We start from the raw sequence: 18,477 nt of genomic DNA on the forward strand, positions 1-18,477 counted from the left end.
AGACAGAGAGAGGAAATACTCTGTGCTTCCTGCTACAGAGGAAAGAAAACAATTTTTGCTGTTGGCTCTGGGGTAGCATGACTCACTCAGTGGCCTGTCAGTTTGGGTTTTCTCAGCGTGGTTTTTGCTTAATGTGCTTGCCTCACCTCCTATTTGATCTACGTGTGCATGGCCAAAACCTGTAATTTTCAATGTTGTTTGTTTCTGGTTCACTGGGAAGTACATGTAGGCCGGGAGCTCCCCTAGGGAGTTACCACTGCTGTTGGCTGGATTGGAGGACAGATGGAGTGCTAGAGATGGACAAGTCTTAACACCCACCTGCCAAACTTCCCAAAACCATTAGTTGGAGGCAGCCTTTTCAGGTACTTCTGAAACCTCGGCTTGGAGGGACGGTGTGGAACGGTAAGAGGTAAAAAATCCCGCTAAGGAAAGCCCCATTCAGATTTTGGGTGTAATGGTTGTTGGTTTTAACTATCTCAAAGTCTCAGAAGTGGCTGAGATGCTTTAGTCAGGCCAAGCTTGCCAAGGGAGTTAACAAGGCTCAGAGACCAACTTTGGACACCTGAAAAACATAAGATTTTTTTGAAGACTCCAAGCTTGTACAATGAGCAAGTTGAGTGTCATGAATCGCCAGCGCTCCTTTGCAGCTGGAGGTCCTCTAATGTTTCTATTTCTGTAGGTATCTGTATGGTGCTCCTCAGAGTAGCATCCGAGCATCAGGCGCCTAGCTTGAAGAACGTGTAAGAGATTTAAATGGTTGGGTGAGCTATGGAGAGGAAGAGCGGGTTTTGTGGCAGGCAGGGTACATAGGGACATGGGGAGAATGGATTGGTAGAATGGGAGTGCAAAGGGAGAAAAAACCTTTGCACTTTTGAATGAAACATATCTTTTCAACTCGCCGTACAGGCATTGAGGCAACAGGTGTACGTTTCCCCAGGGGGAGTGAAATAGGATGGGAGTCACTGAGGAGAAACAAGACTCTGGGGCAGTTACGCTTAGGTTAATTCATAGGTGTTAGTAAACACGGTGTAGCATTCCTGACATGGGGCTTGGTCTGGTGTGTCCTAAGGAAAAAGGGCAGATGAGTTTAAGAGCGATACTAGTGCAATTCCTGTTATCAGAACAGTGCTCTTCTCTTTGTGAACTGACTGCTTCCTCAAACAGGCAACTTCCCTCATCATGACACAGGGCTGAGACAGAGTTGTCTTTGTGAGACACGTACAAGCTCATCCCTGGGTTGTTTGCGGAAAGTGGTCATTTGAGTTCATGTTGTTCAAATGTTATTGACGTGAGGAGTATCAGAAACAAAGCACTGTATTCTCCAAATCAGGAAGCCGTGTCCCTGTTCTGATGCATCTGTCCTGTTTGGCAAAGTTCGGTGTAACATTTTAAAGGGGTTTAAGTCAGGTCTTAGAGTAGAGGTCCAATTCAGTACGTACAGCATTAAAAAAAGTTGTTCAGGTTGCCAGCTTTCCCCACTCAGGGTTAGAAATTAACTGTCTCATGGAGTTCTTATCGTGCCACTTGTAGACTCATAGCTGTTGCTTAGTTTTGATCTTTTTCTAAGAACAGTTTGCAAATAAAAGAAATTAGGGGGGAGTGGAGGCAGGCCAGTTGTCCGTAGAATAGGGAAGTTTGCACAAAGATTATACTGATTCTTTTGTGTCAGTATCTCCTGTCAGGTTAGGGGTGCAAGCAGTATTTTGTGAATGTCATTAGTTTGCGGTGTTTTGCTGTAAAATGCAAGTATCTCTGGAGCACAAGAGCCTCCCCATGAAAGGGCCTTACTGTAAGGAGTCCCTAACTATAAGCATGCTACTTTTCTACCAGGCATTTGCAAAATCTGTAAAAGTTTTATACACTTCATCTAGTTTCTCTCTTCTGTTATGCTATGATACTCCGTGAATTTGTTTTTCTGGACACATATTTTCTGCAAAATGCATTTTATTACTAAACATTTATATGCCCAAAGACTTCAAAACAAGGTTTGTGTGTATGAGCATGTGGGAAATCCAGCATAGGTTTGTAGCATGATCGTCTGTGTGAAGTACTAAAATAAATAAAAAATATTCCCCCCAAATGTATTTTTGCAATTGAAATGTGAAGGTTTGTTGTTGTAGAAAACAAAAGGGGAAGGTTAATTTAGCAAGAAAATTTCACTTCTCAGAATGGATCCAAGCTTCAAAACTCCAAAGGGAAACCTTAGCTGACATTCAGGCTGTGCTGCCTTTTGTTTTAAATAGTCCTATTTAACGTAGTCCAGTGTGCATTTCTATCAGCCACATATCTCTATATGCAGTGTTAAAGCACAAAGGGTTGAGTTGCCCAGTAAAAGCATGGATGGGTGCATGATGAAAGAGTCATGCTGTCGTTTTTGCAGTTCACTTCAGATGCTTATTTCCAGCAAACAGTTCTTTAGCTTCATGGATGTGCAGCTTTATGTACCTGCGTGGTACAAAACGAGAAAGCTAGTGGCACAGTTGCAGTAAATTCCACTGGGACTCTGTTTCCTGCAACAACAAAGTACAAAGTACTTTTTCCAGACAATTACTGGAATTAAATTATTTAACTAAAACAGTGGTGTTACAGTCCTGAGTGGCAGAGACTTCCTTTTCCCAGTTCTCCCTTCATCTTTGCCATGAGGTTTGCATTCAGTGTTCTTTTGTCAGTGTGTCTTGTAGCCAACTGCATGACTATGCAGGTTGTCTTTTCCACATGCTTACCAAAAGTATGCCTTGCAGTTATCAGTCAGTATCTGCTTCTATGGGACAAATCGCGTTCACATTACACAAGGGAATAACATAGTTAAAATTCTTGTGACTCATGAATGTAGGATTTGGCTCAATATCCTCACCTGCCTGCTTTGTTTCATATAGAGTGTTAGAACAGGTACAGAATTGCAGGCACCAAATAATTAAAGGTCTTGTGATACCAGCGGGGGCCATGTGATGAAGTGCCCTTGTTTGGAATGGCTAGACCAAAGTAGTTATGCTGACATGAAATATTTCCATGAGCGGGAGAAGGCAGTGGACCTTGGTTTCCAATGAATTTGTCTTGCAGACCCAATTTACTTTTTAACCGAATTACCCCAGGTCTTCAGTGTGAGGTCTGCTCTTAGTGTACGCTGAAAATGCAATTGAGTGGGGAGTGGATTCTTTGATACCAGGCTATAATGGAGTTCTCACAGCAGCCTTTTTATCAATTAAGAGAAACTCTGCTTGTGGACTTCTGGAGTGTAATATTTTGAAGACCTCTACCTTCTCTCAAGATTAGCCAAAATTAAGAAATTAATTAAAAAAAAATGTAGCTGCTGGAGATGCAGGCATAGCTACAGTAACACAAAGAGAAATTTTATGAAATTGGATTAAAAGTAGGTCATTGTAGCTACCGCACTAACCAATTTAATTACAGTCATTAAATTTTGTTTACTGTTTTGGATGTGCCTCACTCCCCATCAGGTAAATCTTTTCTTTTCCTGTAAGTGGGCTGTTTCCTTTCTGCTTCTTTCTTTAACCTCCAGGATATCCTCCTCGGTAAAGAAGATTGTCACCCCCACACTAGTACTTACGCCAGCAGGAGAGGAAGCAACCACCTTCAGACATCAGCAGGCATGGCCCGAGAGTGCGAGGAGGGACTGATGACATGCCCTGTCTTGCCTTCTCTGCTGTAGTCTGTGCCAGGTCCTTAGTGTCACTGCACTGATGTCACTGCAGCACTGCAGTTTTGTGCAAGTTAATGCCATCGGCCTTAGTCAAATGCTATTATGTAAGAGGTAACGATGCATCATCTAAAAAGCTTTTCACCCAAAACAGGTCACTCGTGCCTGACACAAGTATCATGCTGTTCTCACATAGCAGATATTTACAGACATACATAATAGGATAGGAAATGCCGGGGGAACAGGGCATTCTGCGCTCTAAACAATCCTGCGCAAAATGTTCTGTGATCAGGAAGGACTAGATCAGGTGTTTACAGAAGCTCTTCCTATTTTGAAACCCCAGGAAACCAGTTAAGGTATGTTGTTGGTTTTCTTTGCCATAGGAAGTGAGAGCTCTGCACCTTTCTGTGGGATGGACTGTGTTTTCTAAGAACATGTCTGGAAGGACCACAGAGGAGAGAAAGTACCTTTCTCCCCATTTTGCAGAGAAGGCAGGTAGAAAAAGTTTCAGCACATTCTCCTTGTGCAATAGCTAAGGTCGAAAGATCCCCTTTGCCTTTGGGTAAAGAATGGAATAAATTCATGTCTCATGTGAGAGACATTCCTTGCGAGCTGATGCAAGGAGGGGGGAAGCTGTGAGACCTTGCTCCCTGTACTGAGGAAAGCAGTGATTGGGAGGAGATGGAGTGGGCTGTGCAGCTACATGCCTCCAGCTGAGTTGTCTCTACTTGGGGCTCCCGCATTCTGCCTAGGAGATCCTGGCAGGGATAAAGATGCATGTCTTGGGCTGCTTTCGCACAACAGGATCAGCCCATTGGGAACACGCTGCCTTCCCTTGCGCTGTGCTGCTGAACTGTTGCACACACAGTAGTCATTTATCTGTGACTTCTGGGCAAATGCACATTTGTTTTAGCCACACATTTTGGCTTGTCATTGCCCACAGTGCACAGTCTTCTCGCTTATGCTCCTTTCTGTAACAGTTGCCAAACTGAACAGATATGGCTGATATTAGTATGCGTGCCTAGAAAAGGAAATGTTTACTCACTGGGTTTGTTATTCTTGCTTTTTGTCATTGGTACCCAAACTCAGCAAGTTGCCAGGAAGTGTGGTACTTTATGTGATCGCACAGTAGAATCAAGATAGAAATCTTGGGTATGTAATGTTGTTGATTTTGAGTAAAAAATTGTGTTTGGCACCACAGAAGGTCAGATGGTCTATGCTGTGCTGGCCACCTGCCCCTGAAGCAGCACAGTCGTAATGGGGATTTTGCAGGCCAAGGCCCTTCTCCAGACAGCACATGGTCCACGTAACAGTTGTTTCATAACGTAATTACTGCCATCAAAATATGGAAATGGAAACTAGCAGGTAACAAAACACAGGTATTAAGAGAAACCCACTAGCGAGCCTATTTTCATCCTTTTTCTTTATACTTACCATGTTTCTGTCTCTGTGGCTTTGTTAAGGTTTGCTTTGTTTCAAAAAGAAAAGAATACGAGATCACATCAGGACCATTTCCAAACAATACCTCGATACCTAGGGTAGAAGGATGGTCAATTCATTCAAACACTACTTTAGCCATGCCAATTGTGTTGTTTTGGGAAAGACCTAATCACATTTCTATTTCAAAAGTTTGTAAGATTTTAATTACAGCTTAATTTCATTGCAGTTCAGCTTGAATGATAACAAAAGCACAGAAGCGTAACAGCAAATTTTCTAAAGATTCAATACTTCGGGTATTGAGCTTGCTTGAAAATTTGACTGTGCTATTGCAGGCAGAATTCTGAACAACCTTTGAACAGGGTGCATAGTAAGTTCCCTATACAGTTTCTATGTGGCTTTTCTTGAACGATTGATACCAGGTTAATGTTTGAAAGTTTGGTCCCAAGACATGGTTGTTTTAGTAAAGTGTTTGAAGCTTTTAATTCATTCATTAATTTTAATTAAGGAAAGATTTTCTACAAATGCTAGGTATAAATATTTGTCATTGTTCTAGGCAAAGGAGGTGGTGCAAGGTATATTTATCCAGCCAGGGATGCTGTAACAGAGCTTAAAATAAAGTGGTGTCCTCTTACATGTGTTGGGAACAGTGGGTTCTGAGGAGGGGATGAGAGATGTTTCTCATGCTAAAACCAGTCCCCAGTACTAAATCTTTCAGTAGCTCTTATGAGTTAAAAATATGCTCCAATGCCAGAGAATCAAACATGCATAATTTTTTGACTCCTTGGCCCGTACCTACTCTGTGTCTTGAAAGTGTTCCTGAAATGGAAAAGTCAATGTATCCTTTAACTCTGCAGCCTGTAGGGAAGATCTGGCAGAGGGTTTTGCAGGGAAAGTCCCGTGTCATCAGAACCTGCCTCAGGGTCACAAGATGATTTGCATGAAATACCAGCCTAAGCTGGGCTGTAAGACTGTGTTGTAACTCCAGTGAGAGAAAATTGCTCTCTGAGGTTTGCTCAGTAGTTTTGAAAGATATAACTGAAGAAATAACTGAAATGGAAAGTGAGATCTAGAAGGAAATATAACGGAAGTTCTTGGAAAAGAGGCCTTATAGGAATTCATTACTAAAGAGGATCTAAAATGCCAAAGCACCTCTCTTCTGCTCATTTGAGATGATAAAGACTCATTTTATTTTTGACTTTTACAGAATTGCAGGTGTCACAGAGAAGAATAATCTTCATCAGCCCAATGGTCATCAAGGATATGAACTCTGCTGGTTTTATCTAGATGGATGAAAAGGTTAACAGCCGAGAAGGGGAGCTCCTTTGGTTTTCAAGATGGCAGCATCTAGTGGCGAAAGCCAGCTGCAGCGGATTATCAGAGACTTGCAAGGTACAGTGCCGTGCTGACAGATTAATTCTGTAGGCTGGACTGCGTCCTCCACGTTTTAGATAACAGAGTAGGCATTGTGTTTTCAGTTGTTTAACACCTTTGTGCAGCAATTGTAGCAACATAGTTCAAGGTGTGTGATGTGCTTAATAGAGATGTGACTGATGTTTTTGTGAGAGATGTGCTGTACCTTCTGCAGGATCCTAAATTCTTAAATCCTGCAAATTCAAACATATGAGATGAGAAATAAGTTTTATAATTTAAAAAAGAAAAGTGTCGGTGGGGTGTGCAGTGTGAGCTAGGACTTTGTTGACATGACTAGAACTATGCTGTTACAAGACTTCATGTGAGATAAGGAGAAGGCCTGATTTTTAGACCCACCCTTGATGGGAAGCTGGTGTGGAGTTGCTGCTAATGGGGGAAGGGATAAAAACAAAAGACCAAACCAAACTGGGAATGGAGACCCAGAGGAAGAGTGCTGGAGAATTGGATCTGCTGTTCTTGCTGCAGTGCTCCTGGCTTGTCCTCCAGTAGCAGTAGCCAACCACACTTTCCGCAGCTCTGTTGCAGGCAAAATTGGCAGCAGATTCATAACCGTTTTCCTGCTCTGTCTCTGTTCTAATCCTCTGTCCTTGCCTATAGCAAGAGCTAGATATTTTTCCTTTTATTTTTTATTAAATATAAGGTATGATATGCACCAAAGCTGGGAATCTAGATCTTCCTTAAACACAAAACTGAGATCTAAGTGCCTGCTAACAAGAAGAGCTTTTCATTTGCAAAGAGGATCAAGTGGGACTGGGAGCTAAGGCTCACTCAGACATATGAAAGAAGTACAAAACCAAGTGGAAAGCAAGGTCAAAATCAGTAATTTCTGGTGCTGAGAAGCATGCCCTTTTGGGGTGTAGAGTGTCCAGGGAGACAAGAGAATTTGCTTTGACTTGAGATTTCCTCACCCACTACAGATGTAGGTTTTAGGTAAGAGGGGTTACTGTATGCTTATTTTTATGTGAATTATTTTTCCCACTTGTGTTTTGTAACCAGCACAAGCTGAACCTTCCTGAATAAAGCATGGAGAAGATAAATGTGCTGACTGAATGACTGTTCTCGTGTTACTGATCCCCTTTAGCAGATTGCATGCTTTGTCCTTTCTAATCAGAATTCTGTTTGTCCTGTGGTAGTACCTTAACGTGCCCATGAGACAGCAAAAAGTTATTTCTCTTTCCTCTGCTGAAGAACCAGTTAGCAATTGTCTGTTGCCAATTTTTACTAAGTGTCAAGAAGGAGGTTTTGCTCTTTTTAAGAAGTAGTCAGTATAACAAATTTACATAACTCGAGCTCTATTGTTTTATAGGTGGTGTTAAATTGCAAGCATGTCAATAAGCTTTTTGCACTGTTGTTAAGACAGTTGGACTGAAAGAAACTGAATACACATGCATAATATCCAGGCAGAAACCCCATTTATTTAGTTTTTTATGGATTCAGAGCTATATGTCTCTTCCATTAGTTAACCGTTTTGATGTCTTGTTTTAAAGATGCTGTGACTGAATTGAGTAAAGAATTTAAAGAAGGAGGGGAACCGATCACAGATGATAGTGTCAACTTACAAAAATTCTCCTACAAGCTTGAGTACCTTCTACAGGTAAAAAGTGATGTGTGTCATTTGTAATCCACCATCAAAGCTAGGCCTCATTTTCTCTTATTGCCTCTTCAGTATTTGGGGTTTAACTCAAATAGTCATAAATATCCAGTTGAGTCTCTTTCTTTTTTTTTTCCCAGTAAGTGAACTGAAGTGTGCTTATTGTACTTATTTCAAGTTAAAGTAACTAAATATAATCAAAAAAGCAGTGCTGGCAGTTTGATTGAAGAATGGAAGGCATTATTCTATTGATCTGAAAGATTTGAGCTTGATTTTAAAGATATGTCCTGCTAAATTATCTTGGAAAAACTGTGGTAATGAGATCTTGACAACATTTTGATGCAAAATAAATACTAGTAAGCTGTTCACAGCAGAAATATAGTGGTGTGAGTAATTTACAGAATTTTTAGCAATTTCACTTTGGAAAGTAATTTTTATTGTATAGAACTCGTAACGGAAAGGGCTGATTTTTAATCTGGAATGCTGCTTTTTGGCCATCCTCAAAATTTAAATTAAAGGGGACAGTGCTGCGCAAACTGAGATTCAGTTTGCATAGTGTTGTGTCTACGCAAACTGTAATCATGTCACTGATTGCAACAAAGACATGCTAATCTAGCCTTAATCTGGGCAAGGGAGTTTAAATCGGGTTGCAGAGGCTTCAGCAGAAGCTGAAGAATGCTTTGGGATTTGAATGGTCCAAGCTGCAGTCCATATCGTGCATCCATACTCTGAATGCCATTTAGCTAGAGCAGGTTTTTCCGGTATGTACATGTGTGCTATTGCCACACTTGATTGCAGGTCTCTCAGCAACTGCTTGTTAGTTCCTTGCTCTTGAACAGCTGCTGAATCTATTACAAATCTTTGTTTCAGCAATTTTGAATAGACGTCTGTATTTTTACTAGACCCAGAACATTATCATCTGTTACTGTCTGTAAAGTAGTTTTTGTAACTGCTGGATTGCATCAGTGCGGTACAATGTCTCTTTCCTTTGTGAATACATTAGCTAAAACTAAAAGTAGTCATGAAAGCACATGTTGCTGGGAGACTAACAGAATTCCGAGTAGGTATTGGTATTTATATTTATATTTATATTTATATTTATATTTATATTTATATTTATATTTATATTTATATTTATATTTATATTTATATTTATATTTATATTTATATTTATATTTATATTTAAGTTTTGCTCACTGCTTTTTGTTTTCCTTCTTTAAGTTTGACCAGAAAGAAAAAAACACATTGCTGGGGAACAGAAAAGACTACTGGGATTATTTCTGTGACTGTCTGGCAAAAGTCAAAGGAGCTAATGATGGAATCCGCTTTGTCAAGTCTATTACGGAAGTAAGTATATCAGTTAAGCATCATAATGTGTGGTTTGTGTTTTGGTATGTCATTTCAGAGAGCAGCAGGAATCAAAAGGAAATACACTGCTTTTAACATACAGCAAAAAAAAAGTTGGGAATTTTTATTTTTTATTCTCATGCAAAGTATAAAAATGCAAGGTTACTCTTTTTACCAGGACACTAAATTATATAGGATTAGATAGGCTGACTCTTACTTATTTAGAAGATCACTTACACAAGTAGATGGTTCTGTTTGTCTCTGGTTGCGCCCCACCTTTTCATTAACTTTTTTTTTTTTTAACTTAGTGCCATTTTCTCTAAATAAGAATGAAAAATTAAGTCAAGAGTAGAGCCTGCCATCTTTAGCACAGCTTAAGGCAGGACTTGATCTAAGACTAAGATGAAAGATTCACCATGTTTGACGTTTCTTAAGGCTTTTTCAACTGCTCAGTAGAGTTGAGGAGGACTGACTGAGAGCAGCATTTCATCTTCTGTCTCAACTTTGTTCCTCCATGTCAAATAGCATGATGTAATGGCTCGGGATGGTTGTCATTATTCCTTTGGGTAAGCTGTCATGAACAGGACAAAAAGCTTTATTTTTATTAGGTACAGTAATAAAAGCTTAATCTTGTAACAGCCATGTTAAGTCTTCAGGTCAAGGGGCGGGGGGGTGTTTGTGTGAAATAAGTGCTGTGAGAAGCTTTCTGTGCAGATCCTGTCTGAGTCTTTAGAGTAATTTGAAGAAGAACTTCCCTTGTGGGTAAAAGAGGGGATGGTGTGGTGCTTCCAGCCAGCATTGTCCCAATACTCCATTCTGTTATCTGTGAGCAGTGCTAAATTGTATTAGCAAGTTACTATTTACAGTAGATTTACCTATTCTCTTAGCAGTTCCTCCACAGTAGTTCCAGATAATGTTGTCTTGAGCCATCTGAAAGAGAGACATGATACTCTAGCAGAGGCAGGCTCTGTGTTCCATACCTCAGTTTCTCCTCTCAGCAACTTAGGCAATATTGAATTTTGCTGTTTCAAGGCAAACAAGCCAAGGAAGGACTCCAGTTTGTTTTACCACTAGGAAAGGAAACAGGGGAGAGATGTAGAAATTGAGTTTGACTTTCCCACTACTTCCAGGAAGACTGGAGAAGTAATGACAGTGACTGCTGCTGCAGGAAAGGTCCTCTGACTGTAGCTACTGGCCCCTAAATTCTCAGCAACAGTAGCCTGTCTGATTTCTCTGCAAAGGTGACTGAGGTGACTGTGCTGTATCCTTCAACAGCCTATGGTATCACCTGGATATTACCACGTATAAAGGCTGCTCTGCTTTTTCCTATTCGATACCTCTGGCTCTATAATGGTTAGCATGATATCAGAAATTATTGTTTGGAAAAAGCATATTTTCTATTTCAATTTATGTGCAGCCATAGAAATTAGCTTGTGGAAGACTTCTTTTAACTTCATTAGCTTGTGGTTTAGGAATATGAACTCCAAAAAAATTCAGTCAGTCGTTTCAGATAACTGAGCTGGTAGACTCAGTTCCAGAAATGAAATTACAGATGACAGGAAAACACGTTGGTTAGTCCCCTTCATTACAGGTGGAAATCAGCAGCCAATTTATGAACCTGGCTGGATAGAACATAAAAGTTTCTGAATGTCATTTATTTGCTTACTGAAAAGTACTTGTTAACTTTCAAAGATGGAAGTGAACAAGGAGGGAAGAGTAATGGCAGTTGCTTTTTAAGAATGGTCAAACATTTAACAACATAATGCCTCCTCTTCTGCTTTGCCTGCAGCACTTCTAATATTAGGGTGCGTGATATGCTAGAGAGGTGGAGCAAGGAAGCAAATAAGAATGCTCTGGAAATTGCCCAGCTGTTAATTAAACAGAGAGCCTTGTCCTTGATGGCATTGGGTGAGCAGTGAGTTCTGGTCATTCCCCTTTCAAAAGGTGATCACACTGAATACGCATCTTTCCAAGTCTTTACAGCCATACATTATACACGCTACAGTGCTACATTGCACCTTAGCTACAGCGTTTGCAGTCAACACAGAAACACTGACAGTACCAGACACTCCCTGCCTCCCTGAGTTCTATAAGGGCTCTAGCAGGAGGTGGCATAAATTTTGCTTCTGAGTCAAATACTCTTTGGCTACTTGTAGTTGCATATATGTAAATATTTTCCTCTACTTCTCGTCACGTACATTTGTTCTGGTATCTCCATGCTTAAAAAAAGCATTGCGGTTTAAATTGATAAACCAATGGGAGTCAGGATCAGATTATTTCAGTGGCTTCCAGTGGTTTTTTTTTTGCTATTCTCAAGATAATCACTAAATATGCCTAGTTAGGAAAAACATTTGTAAGCTTCTGTGCACAGGGCAGAGATGGAATCTCCCTGAAGACATGTACAGGGTGAGTGAGGGCAAAAAACAGTTGGCAAATAAAATTTGCTGTTTCTGGGGTTCGAGTTTCTGGGGTTTGCCTTTGGGGACCATGTTATTTCACACTTTGTGTCTTGTAGAATTCAAAACAAAAAGCAAACCAAAAAGCAGTAAAAGATGGTGCTTCCTTTGTTCCACATTTCGTCATTCCATTTATAAGGAACATTTTTCTATATAGTGGATTGCTGAGATAAACGAACCTGTATCTTACTTGAGCGCAGAAGCCCAGCAAACCCAAGGAAACTGAGAGTTAAGGTATTGCTCCCACTTCACCACAGTGGAATACTGATTAGCAGAGAAAGCTTGTGTGGCCTTTGAGCCTTCTTTCATACTAACTTCAACAAAATTTACAGTAACCTGCGAACTTGAGCCTCAGCCCCTCTAATATTTTCCTTGGCCACAATTTTTGAATCATTAATATAATTGGTTTGTTAGTTGGATGAGCAGTTTGGTTAGGAGCATGGCTGACTGGAGAGAAATTCTTTTCATCACTTTCATTTTCCATTCCTAAATTGATTACTGATTTTGATGCAAATGAGAAATGAAACATTACTGTTTAGTGTTTCATTATTTTGCAGGACAACAGATAGCTCAGATGTAAAAGACAAAACAAAACATCAATTCTCCAAATTCAGTGCTGAGTTTTGTGATCTCCCTTATGTTGATTTAACAGCTGTCTTCATAAAAAGATCCATTAATTTCAGTCATGCAGCTGCTCTTGGTCTGAAGTAGGAATTAGATTTTGTTCAACTTAATGGCTAAGTATTAAGAAAGGCTTTTTGCACTGTCTGGGGTTACTGTGTCCGTGAGGATGTATATTTGTATATGTGTACATCTTTGTTCTATGACTATATCTGCCCTAAAGCTCTTCCAGCTGTGGCCAGACACATCTTAAGTAACCTAAGCAGCCACTTCTGGCTTTGCTGGGCACATTGAGATTTTGCCTTATATTGGGAATTGCCCTTAGCATAGTCTGTACTCATGTACTCAGTATATTAGATGATTCATTGGTCCTGTGATGCCTTTTATATTATTATAAAATGGAGAACAGCCAGCTGTAGATACAAATTTGTCATTCAAAAAAGATTCCACCCAATGACAGTGTTGGGAGAAGGTGTGTCTCAGTGGCAGTTCTCACTGCTTCCTTTACAACTAGTGGCTTATTGTGGGTTTTTTTGTGTCAGTACGTAGACTGTTCTGGCCATGTCTCTACATGATTACAAATGATATTTAGAATTTTCTTTTCTTGTGGTTTCTTCCTTCCAGCTACGAACATCTCTTGGAAAAGGAAGAGCATTTCTTCGTTACTCCCTGGTTCACCAAAGGCTAGCAGACACCTTGCAGCAATGTTTTATGAACACCAAGGTGACCAGGTGAATAGAAAAGTACCTTGTTAACTAATGGGTGTTTGCTCAGTGTGAGCAAGCAACATCACCTAGTAGTTATGGAAAGATTTTGAAACTCTTCCAAATGGCTGGCTTAGAGGGCTGGTAGTAGGATAGGAAGGATAATAGACCTTTTGGCCTGGGTCACTGGTTCATACCTATTTTAGGCTGGTAAAGGTTGAAAGTTCTTACAGCTAAATGTGTGTGGAGTGGGTGGTGCTGATGCTTCCATACATCACTTTCAAAGGTGACATTTTTATAAGCATTGAAGATCCTGGGTTTGATCTTCTGTGCTGTACATCATAAGGGAGGATTAATTTGGATGTGTTGCACAAGGACCCAGAAAGCATTTGCGTATGTCTCTGGATTGTCACAAAGAGGAACAGCTTGCCCCCGGCCAAGGAACACAGAAGATAGTTTGTAGTTGGTTGGAGGGACACTGGTAGGGCTTTTAGAAAAAGCTAACTATTTGCACAGTGTATTTAACTCTAGTTACTGCATTCTCTCCCTCATTTTTGATGTATTGTGTGCTTTAGGTATTTACTGTGTGATTACACAGTGTATAGCAAATATTTTTTCTTGCCAGTGTTTTGCCCAAGCACTACAGCAAGAAATATTTTGTGCACAAAAAAAATTTAAAAACATTTCTGTGCAATTCATTGAAGCTGTTTGATTTCATTCACATCAAAGGGATGGGATGTCGGTTGGTGGGTCTGGTTGTTTTCAGTTTGCGTTTAGAATAGCATATCGTAATTTTTCTGGGGTGGAGTGAATAATGATGTTGTGTGGTTTTTTTGCAAGTGAAACTGCTGCTTCTTTTTATTTAGGAATGAGTATTACTTAATTTTTTTGTTTGCTTGTTTTCAAGCGACTGGTACTATGCAAGAAGTCCATTTCTGAATTCCAAAATGAGTTCTGACATTGTGGGTCAACTCTATGAGCTCACTGACGTTCAGTTTGACTTGGCATCACGAGGCTATGATTTAGATGCTGCTTGGCCAGCATTTGCCAGGTAAGATAGAAATACTTTGTGTTTTTGTATTAACAGGGCCATAAAATACTTGTCTGCTACAGAATCAGTAAAAGCTTCTGCTTTTGAAGGTAGGAATACTTGTGTTAGAGCAGACGTACTTTCTCCAGGTAGTTAGTCTATGACCAAATTGGCCTTTTTTTCCTTCAATAAACTGTGTACCAGAGATCAGAGTTGATGCTTTGTAATGGAGTACCTCCAGTAACTGCGATTTAGGCCCAAATCCCAGGCCGAGCTATTCTCATCTTCACATGCACTAGAAAATATGTTCTTAGATCCTCTGTTTTAAGAGCTGAGACTTGTAGTGACTGAACAGCCAAGCAGTGGGCTTCACTTGCAGCAATGGTAGGGAAGACAATATGCCATCGCCACAGCCTGATTCTCCCTCAAAGCGGGGAATAACAAAAACTACTGGCTCTTATCCAGATCTGTTTGTATCAGTAGGTGTTTTCCAGGGCTGCATGCTGCCACCACCTGGTTGACCTGCCACCACACAGCAATACAATTTCTTAAAGCAAAGCTGCATTGGTTCTTGTGGATGTGGGAAGTCATGGCGACCAACCTCATGATCTTTTATAGGTGCCTTTGATATCCCGGTTTTGTTTTCCATAAAATTCAGTGGTTATTGGCCCAGACACCAGGTGCAGTTATGTCTTTTTGTATGTGGTAGTTACAACTAGATAAATCTTACATGTAAGAGTAGAAAGACATGTATGTATGTGCTTAGACTTCTCTTATATATTGTTTCTCTGTGTAATCCACAGGAGGACACTGTCCTCTCTTGGATCTTCAGCATATTTATGGAAGCCCCCGAGTCGCAGTTCCAGCATGAGCAGTTTAGTGAGCAATTATTTGCAGGTAAGCAAATTACAAATAAATGTTTTAGTGGCATGGTAGATCTTTAATTAATGGAGTAGTTCTGGAGAGCTTGGTAGTTTTATGGTGATTATGACTCTTAAAATGATAAATTACAAAAAGAGTTCTTAATTAAAAGTAAAGGGAATTGTTCAGTAGCTGATTCAACTGAATATGCAAATCTTGTAGAGGAAAAAAAGATATATTCGGAAGACTGCCTGCAGATAGGTATGTTTTCATTTATCTTTTGTGAAAACAAGCCCCATTTCCTATAAGTTGATATCTTGTAGTGCTGTGAATGCAACATACAATGTCACTGTGCATTAAGAACTGGAACTTGCTCTCATTTGAGGACACCATTTAAATGAATGTTTAATACTTCTTAAATTTTCTTTTTTTTCCCTTCTGTTCATTTAGGCCCAAGAGTTTCCCTCCAGCCCTGATGCAAATAGCTCACTAAATGTTGAACACCTTGAGGGCTTTGAAGAGATGCGTGTAGAACTTGATCAGGCTGAGCTGAGGCAGAGGGAACTTCAAGATCGTATTCACCATCTGGAAATGGAAAACCAAGAGCTTCAGGCAGCTGTCAGCCTTCAGAAAGAACAAGTACAGGTAGAAAAGGAGAAGAGCAATAACTACAGTGAGGAGAACTCCCGGCTGACAAAGATGATCACAGAGTTGCAGAAGCAGTGTGAGGTCTCACACTCCACTCAGAGCACTGTTCATGACCTGCAGAAGTGCCTGCAGTCACTGGAACTGAATGCAGTGGAGCAGCAGAAGGAATATTCAACAAAGCTGGAGCAGCTGGTGACCAGCAAGGAAGACTGTGCCTTAAAACTACAGGTGTTGAATCAGGAGCTGGAGGCCTCTAGGGCTTTGGTTGCTATGAAGGATCTTTGCATCAATGAGCTCAAAGCCAAGCTGAGTTCTACAGAACAGAAGAACCTCCAACTACTTGCAAAAGTTGATGCTGCCTTGGAGGAAAAGGGACAGCAAGCCACAGCCCACTGTGACTCTGCCCTACAGATACGGGCACTGCTAGAGAAGCTTCAGGAAACAGAAAAGGAAAAGGCAGATATGCAAAAACTCAATGATGAACATGTGTCTCAGCTGAAAGCAGCAAGGGAGGAGCTGCAGCTGAAAGAAGAGGCACACAAGGAACTGGAATCCAGATACAATCGCCTCACTGCTGACTCCAAAGAAGAGAGTGAAAAGCTGCTTGGGAGCTTGGAAACCATGGCAAAGGAAATGGATGCACTTCAGAAGGCCCTGACCCTGAAAGGAAAGGAGATGGCTGAGCTCCAGACCCAGGTAATGGGGTCGCTGGCTCAGGTGGGGTCACTGGAAAAAAAACTTGAGGAAGCAAGGAAAGCAAAAGAGAAACTTGAGGAGGAGTATGGTAGGAGGGAAGGAGCACTGAAGCAGGAAGCCCAGTCGCAAGCTGAGCAACTTGAACTACAGGAGGGTCGCTTAACAAAGGTGAGTCAGACTGTGTGTAGCCTTGAGGAGCAAAACAGGAAACTCTTGTCTGAGAAAGAGCATCTCAGCCAGAAAGTCAAGGAGCTGGAGGAGCAGATGGAGCAGCAAAACTCTTCAGTGAGCGAAATGGATGAGGAGAGCAGGAAACTGAAAGAGGAGAATGCGAATTTGCAGCAGTCCAAGAAGAAGATGGAAGGGAAGCTGAAAAATTTGGAAGCTTCTAAAGCTTCCCTGGAAGCCAAGATAGCCAGGCTGAGAGCCTCTGAGAAACAGCTTCAGAGTGAGATAGATGATGCCCTGGTGTCAGTTGATGAAAAAGAGAAGAAGCTCCGGGGTGAGAACAAACAGCTGGATGAAGACTTGCAGAATGCCAAGAGGCAAAGCCAAATTCTGGAGGAGAAGTTAGAGGCTCTACACTCAGACTATGAAGAACTAAAGCAAAGAGAAGAGATCACCAAGGAGTCTTATGCCTCACTTGAAGCACAGCTGAGGAGTGCCAAACAGCATAGTTTACAAACAGAAAAAAGCTTAGGCACCTTGAAGGAAAGCAAAGAGTGTCTCCAGGCACAGCTCACAGAGAAAGAAGCAGAACTGCAAGGCATGGAGAGCCAGTGTGAGCATCTGAGAGCAGAAGCTGAAAGACAGAGGAAGAAAGCAGAGACTCTTGAGGTGGAAAAGCTCAGTATTGAAAGGACCTGCCTTCATCAGACAAAGCTTATTGAATCCCTCACATCAGAAAAGGAATCAGTGGAAAAACACCAACTACAGCAGGCGGCTTCTCTAGAGAAGGAGGCAAAAGAGCTGGCCTCCAGATTGACCATGAGCGAAGAGCAGTTGGATGTCAACCGAGGTGAAGTGTCTAGACTGCAAGCAGAAGTCCTTGACCTGCGAGTCAAGCTTCAGCAGACCACTGATGAGAGAGAGCAGATGAGAGGTGAGCTGGCAATCACAGAGACTGTCTTGGGTGAGCAGAAGGCACTTGTCCAGCAGCTGAAAGAACAAAATGAGTCACTCAACAGAAATCACGTGCAAGAACTCATGCAATGTAAAGAAAGAGAAGAAGTGCTAAAAAAAGAGCAGGAGACAGCAGCCCATCAAAAAGCTGAGCTGGAAAATAGTTTGCTGAACCTGAAGGAAGAGCTATCCAAGGTTAAGCGGTACTTGGAAGTCGCTACAATGGAAAACGAAGAAAACAAAGATCTCCTCCACAGGACCAACACAGATATGGCTGAACTTGGTATTCAGATTTGTGCCTTGACCTCTGAAAAGGTGGATGCAGAAGAGCAGTTAGCCCAGGCCACGGAAAGGCTCAAAGAACTGGAAGAAGAGGCAGCAGAGCAACAAGAGAAGCTGAAACTTGACATCTCTAATCTCAGACAGGAGAACAAGAGCCTGCAAGAGAAATTAGAGGAGGCTCAAATATGTGCCGCAGCTGTCCCAAGTCTGCAATTGCAGCTGGAGACAGTAAAGAAACAGGCACAGAGTTTCCAAGAGACCAGCCAAGAAGAGCTGTCTGCAATAAAATTTCAAATGAGCACAGAGATTCTAAATTATCAGACAAAATTCAAGGTAAAGTAATGTGATTATTATAGCTGACGGAGCTGTGCAGGTTTTCCCCTGCTTTACCATCTGCTGTGGCAATTACTGCATGAAATCCTAAGGTTTGTGTTGGTCAGGCTCTGAGACTAGCACACAACTAGCCTTAGCCTGGGAATCTGAAAATGTCTCTACACCCAGGACCTAGGCCTATTTGAGGTAAAATAACACTTCAGAGTTTTTTGGAGATGTACACTGTGGCCATCCAAGCACACTGGAGAGGCCATGTC

The 18,477-nt window shown here is 41.2% G+C and overlaps 1 protein-coding gene across 3 annotated transcripts in view; it reads left to right on the top strand.

Annotated features, from left to right (window-relative positions):
- The window catches only part of FYCO1 (FYVE and coiled-coil domain autophagy adaptor 1), a 54,460-nt gene that overhangs the window by 2,223 nt on the left and 33,760 nt on the right, over positions 1-18,477 (top strand). For 2 of the 3 annotated variants that reach the window (XM_082499128.1, XM_082499129.1), the window contains exons 2-8: positions 6,303-6,487; positions 8,017-8,123; positions 9,342-9,467; positions 13,169-13,275; positions 14,156-14,299; positions 15,082-15,175; positions 15,590-18,220. In XM_082499128.1, coding sequence (XP_082355254.1) covers positions 6,433-6,487; positions 8,017-8,123; positions 9,342-9,467; positions 13,169-13,275; positions 14,156-14,299; positions 15,082-15,175; positions 15,590-18,220 — 3,264 coding nt within the window. In that variant the 5' untranslated portion in view covers positions 6,303-6,432. The remainder of the gene's footprint in view (positions 1-6,302; positions 6,488-8,016; positions 8,124-9,341; positions 9,468-13,168; positions 13,276-14,155; positions 14,300-15,081; positions 15,176-15,589; positions 18,221-18,477) is intronic. The other variant, XM_082499130.1, reaches the window with a different exon arrangement.

Source organism: Vanellus vanellus (genome assembly GCF_965231255.1).
Source record: "Vanellus vanellus genome assembly, chromosome: 2".
Lineage (NCBI taxonomy): Eukaryota > Metazoa > Chordata > Aves > Charadriiformes > Charadriidae > Vanellus > Vanellus vanellus.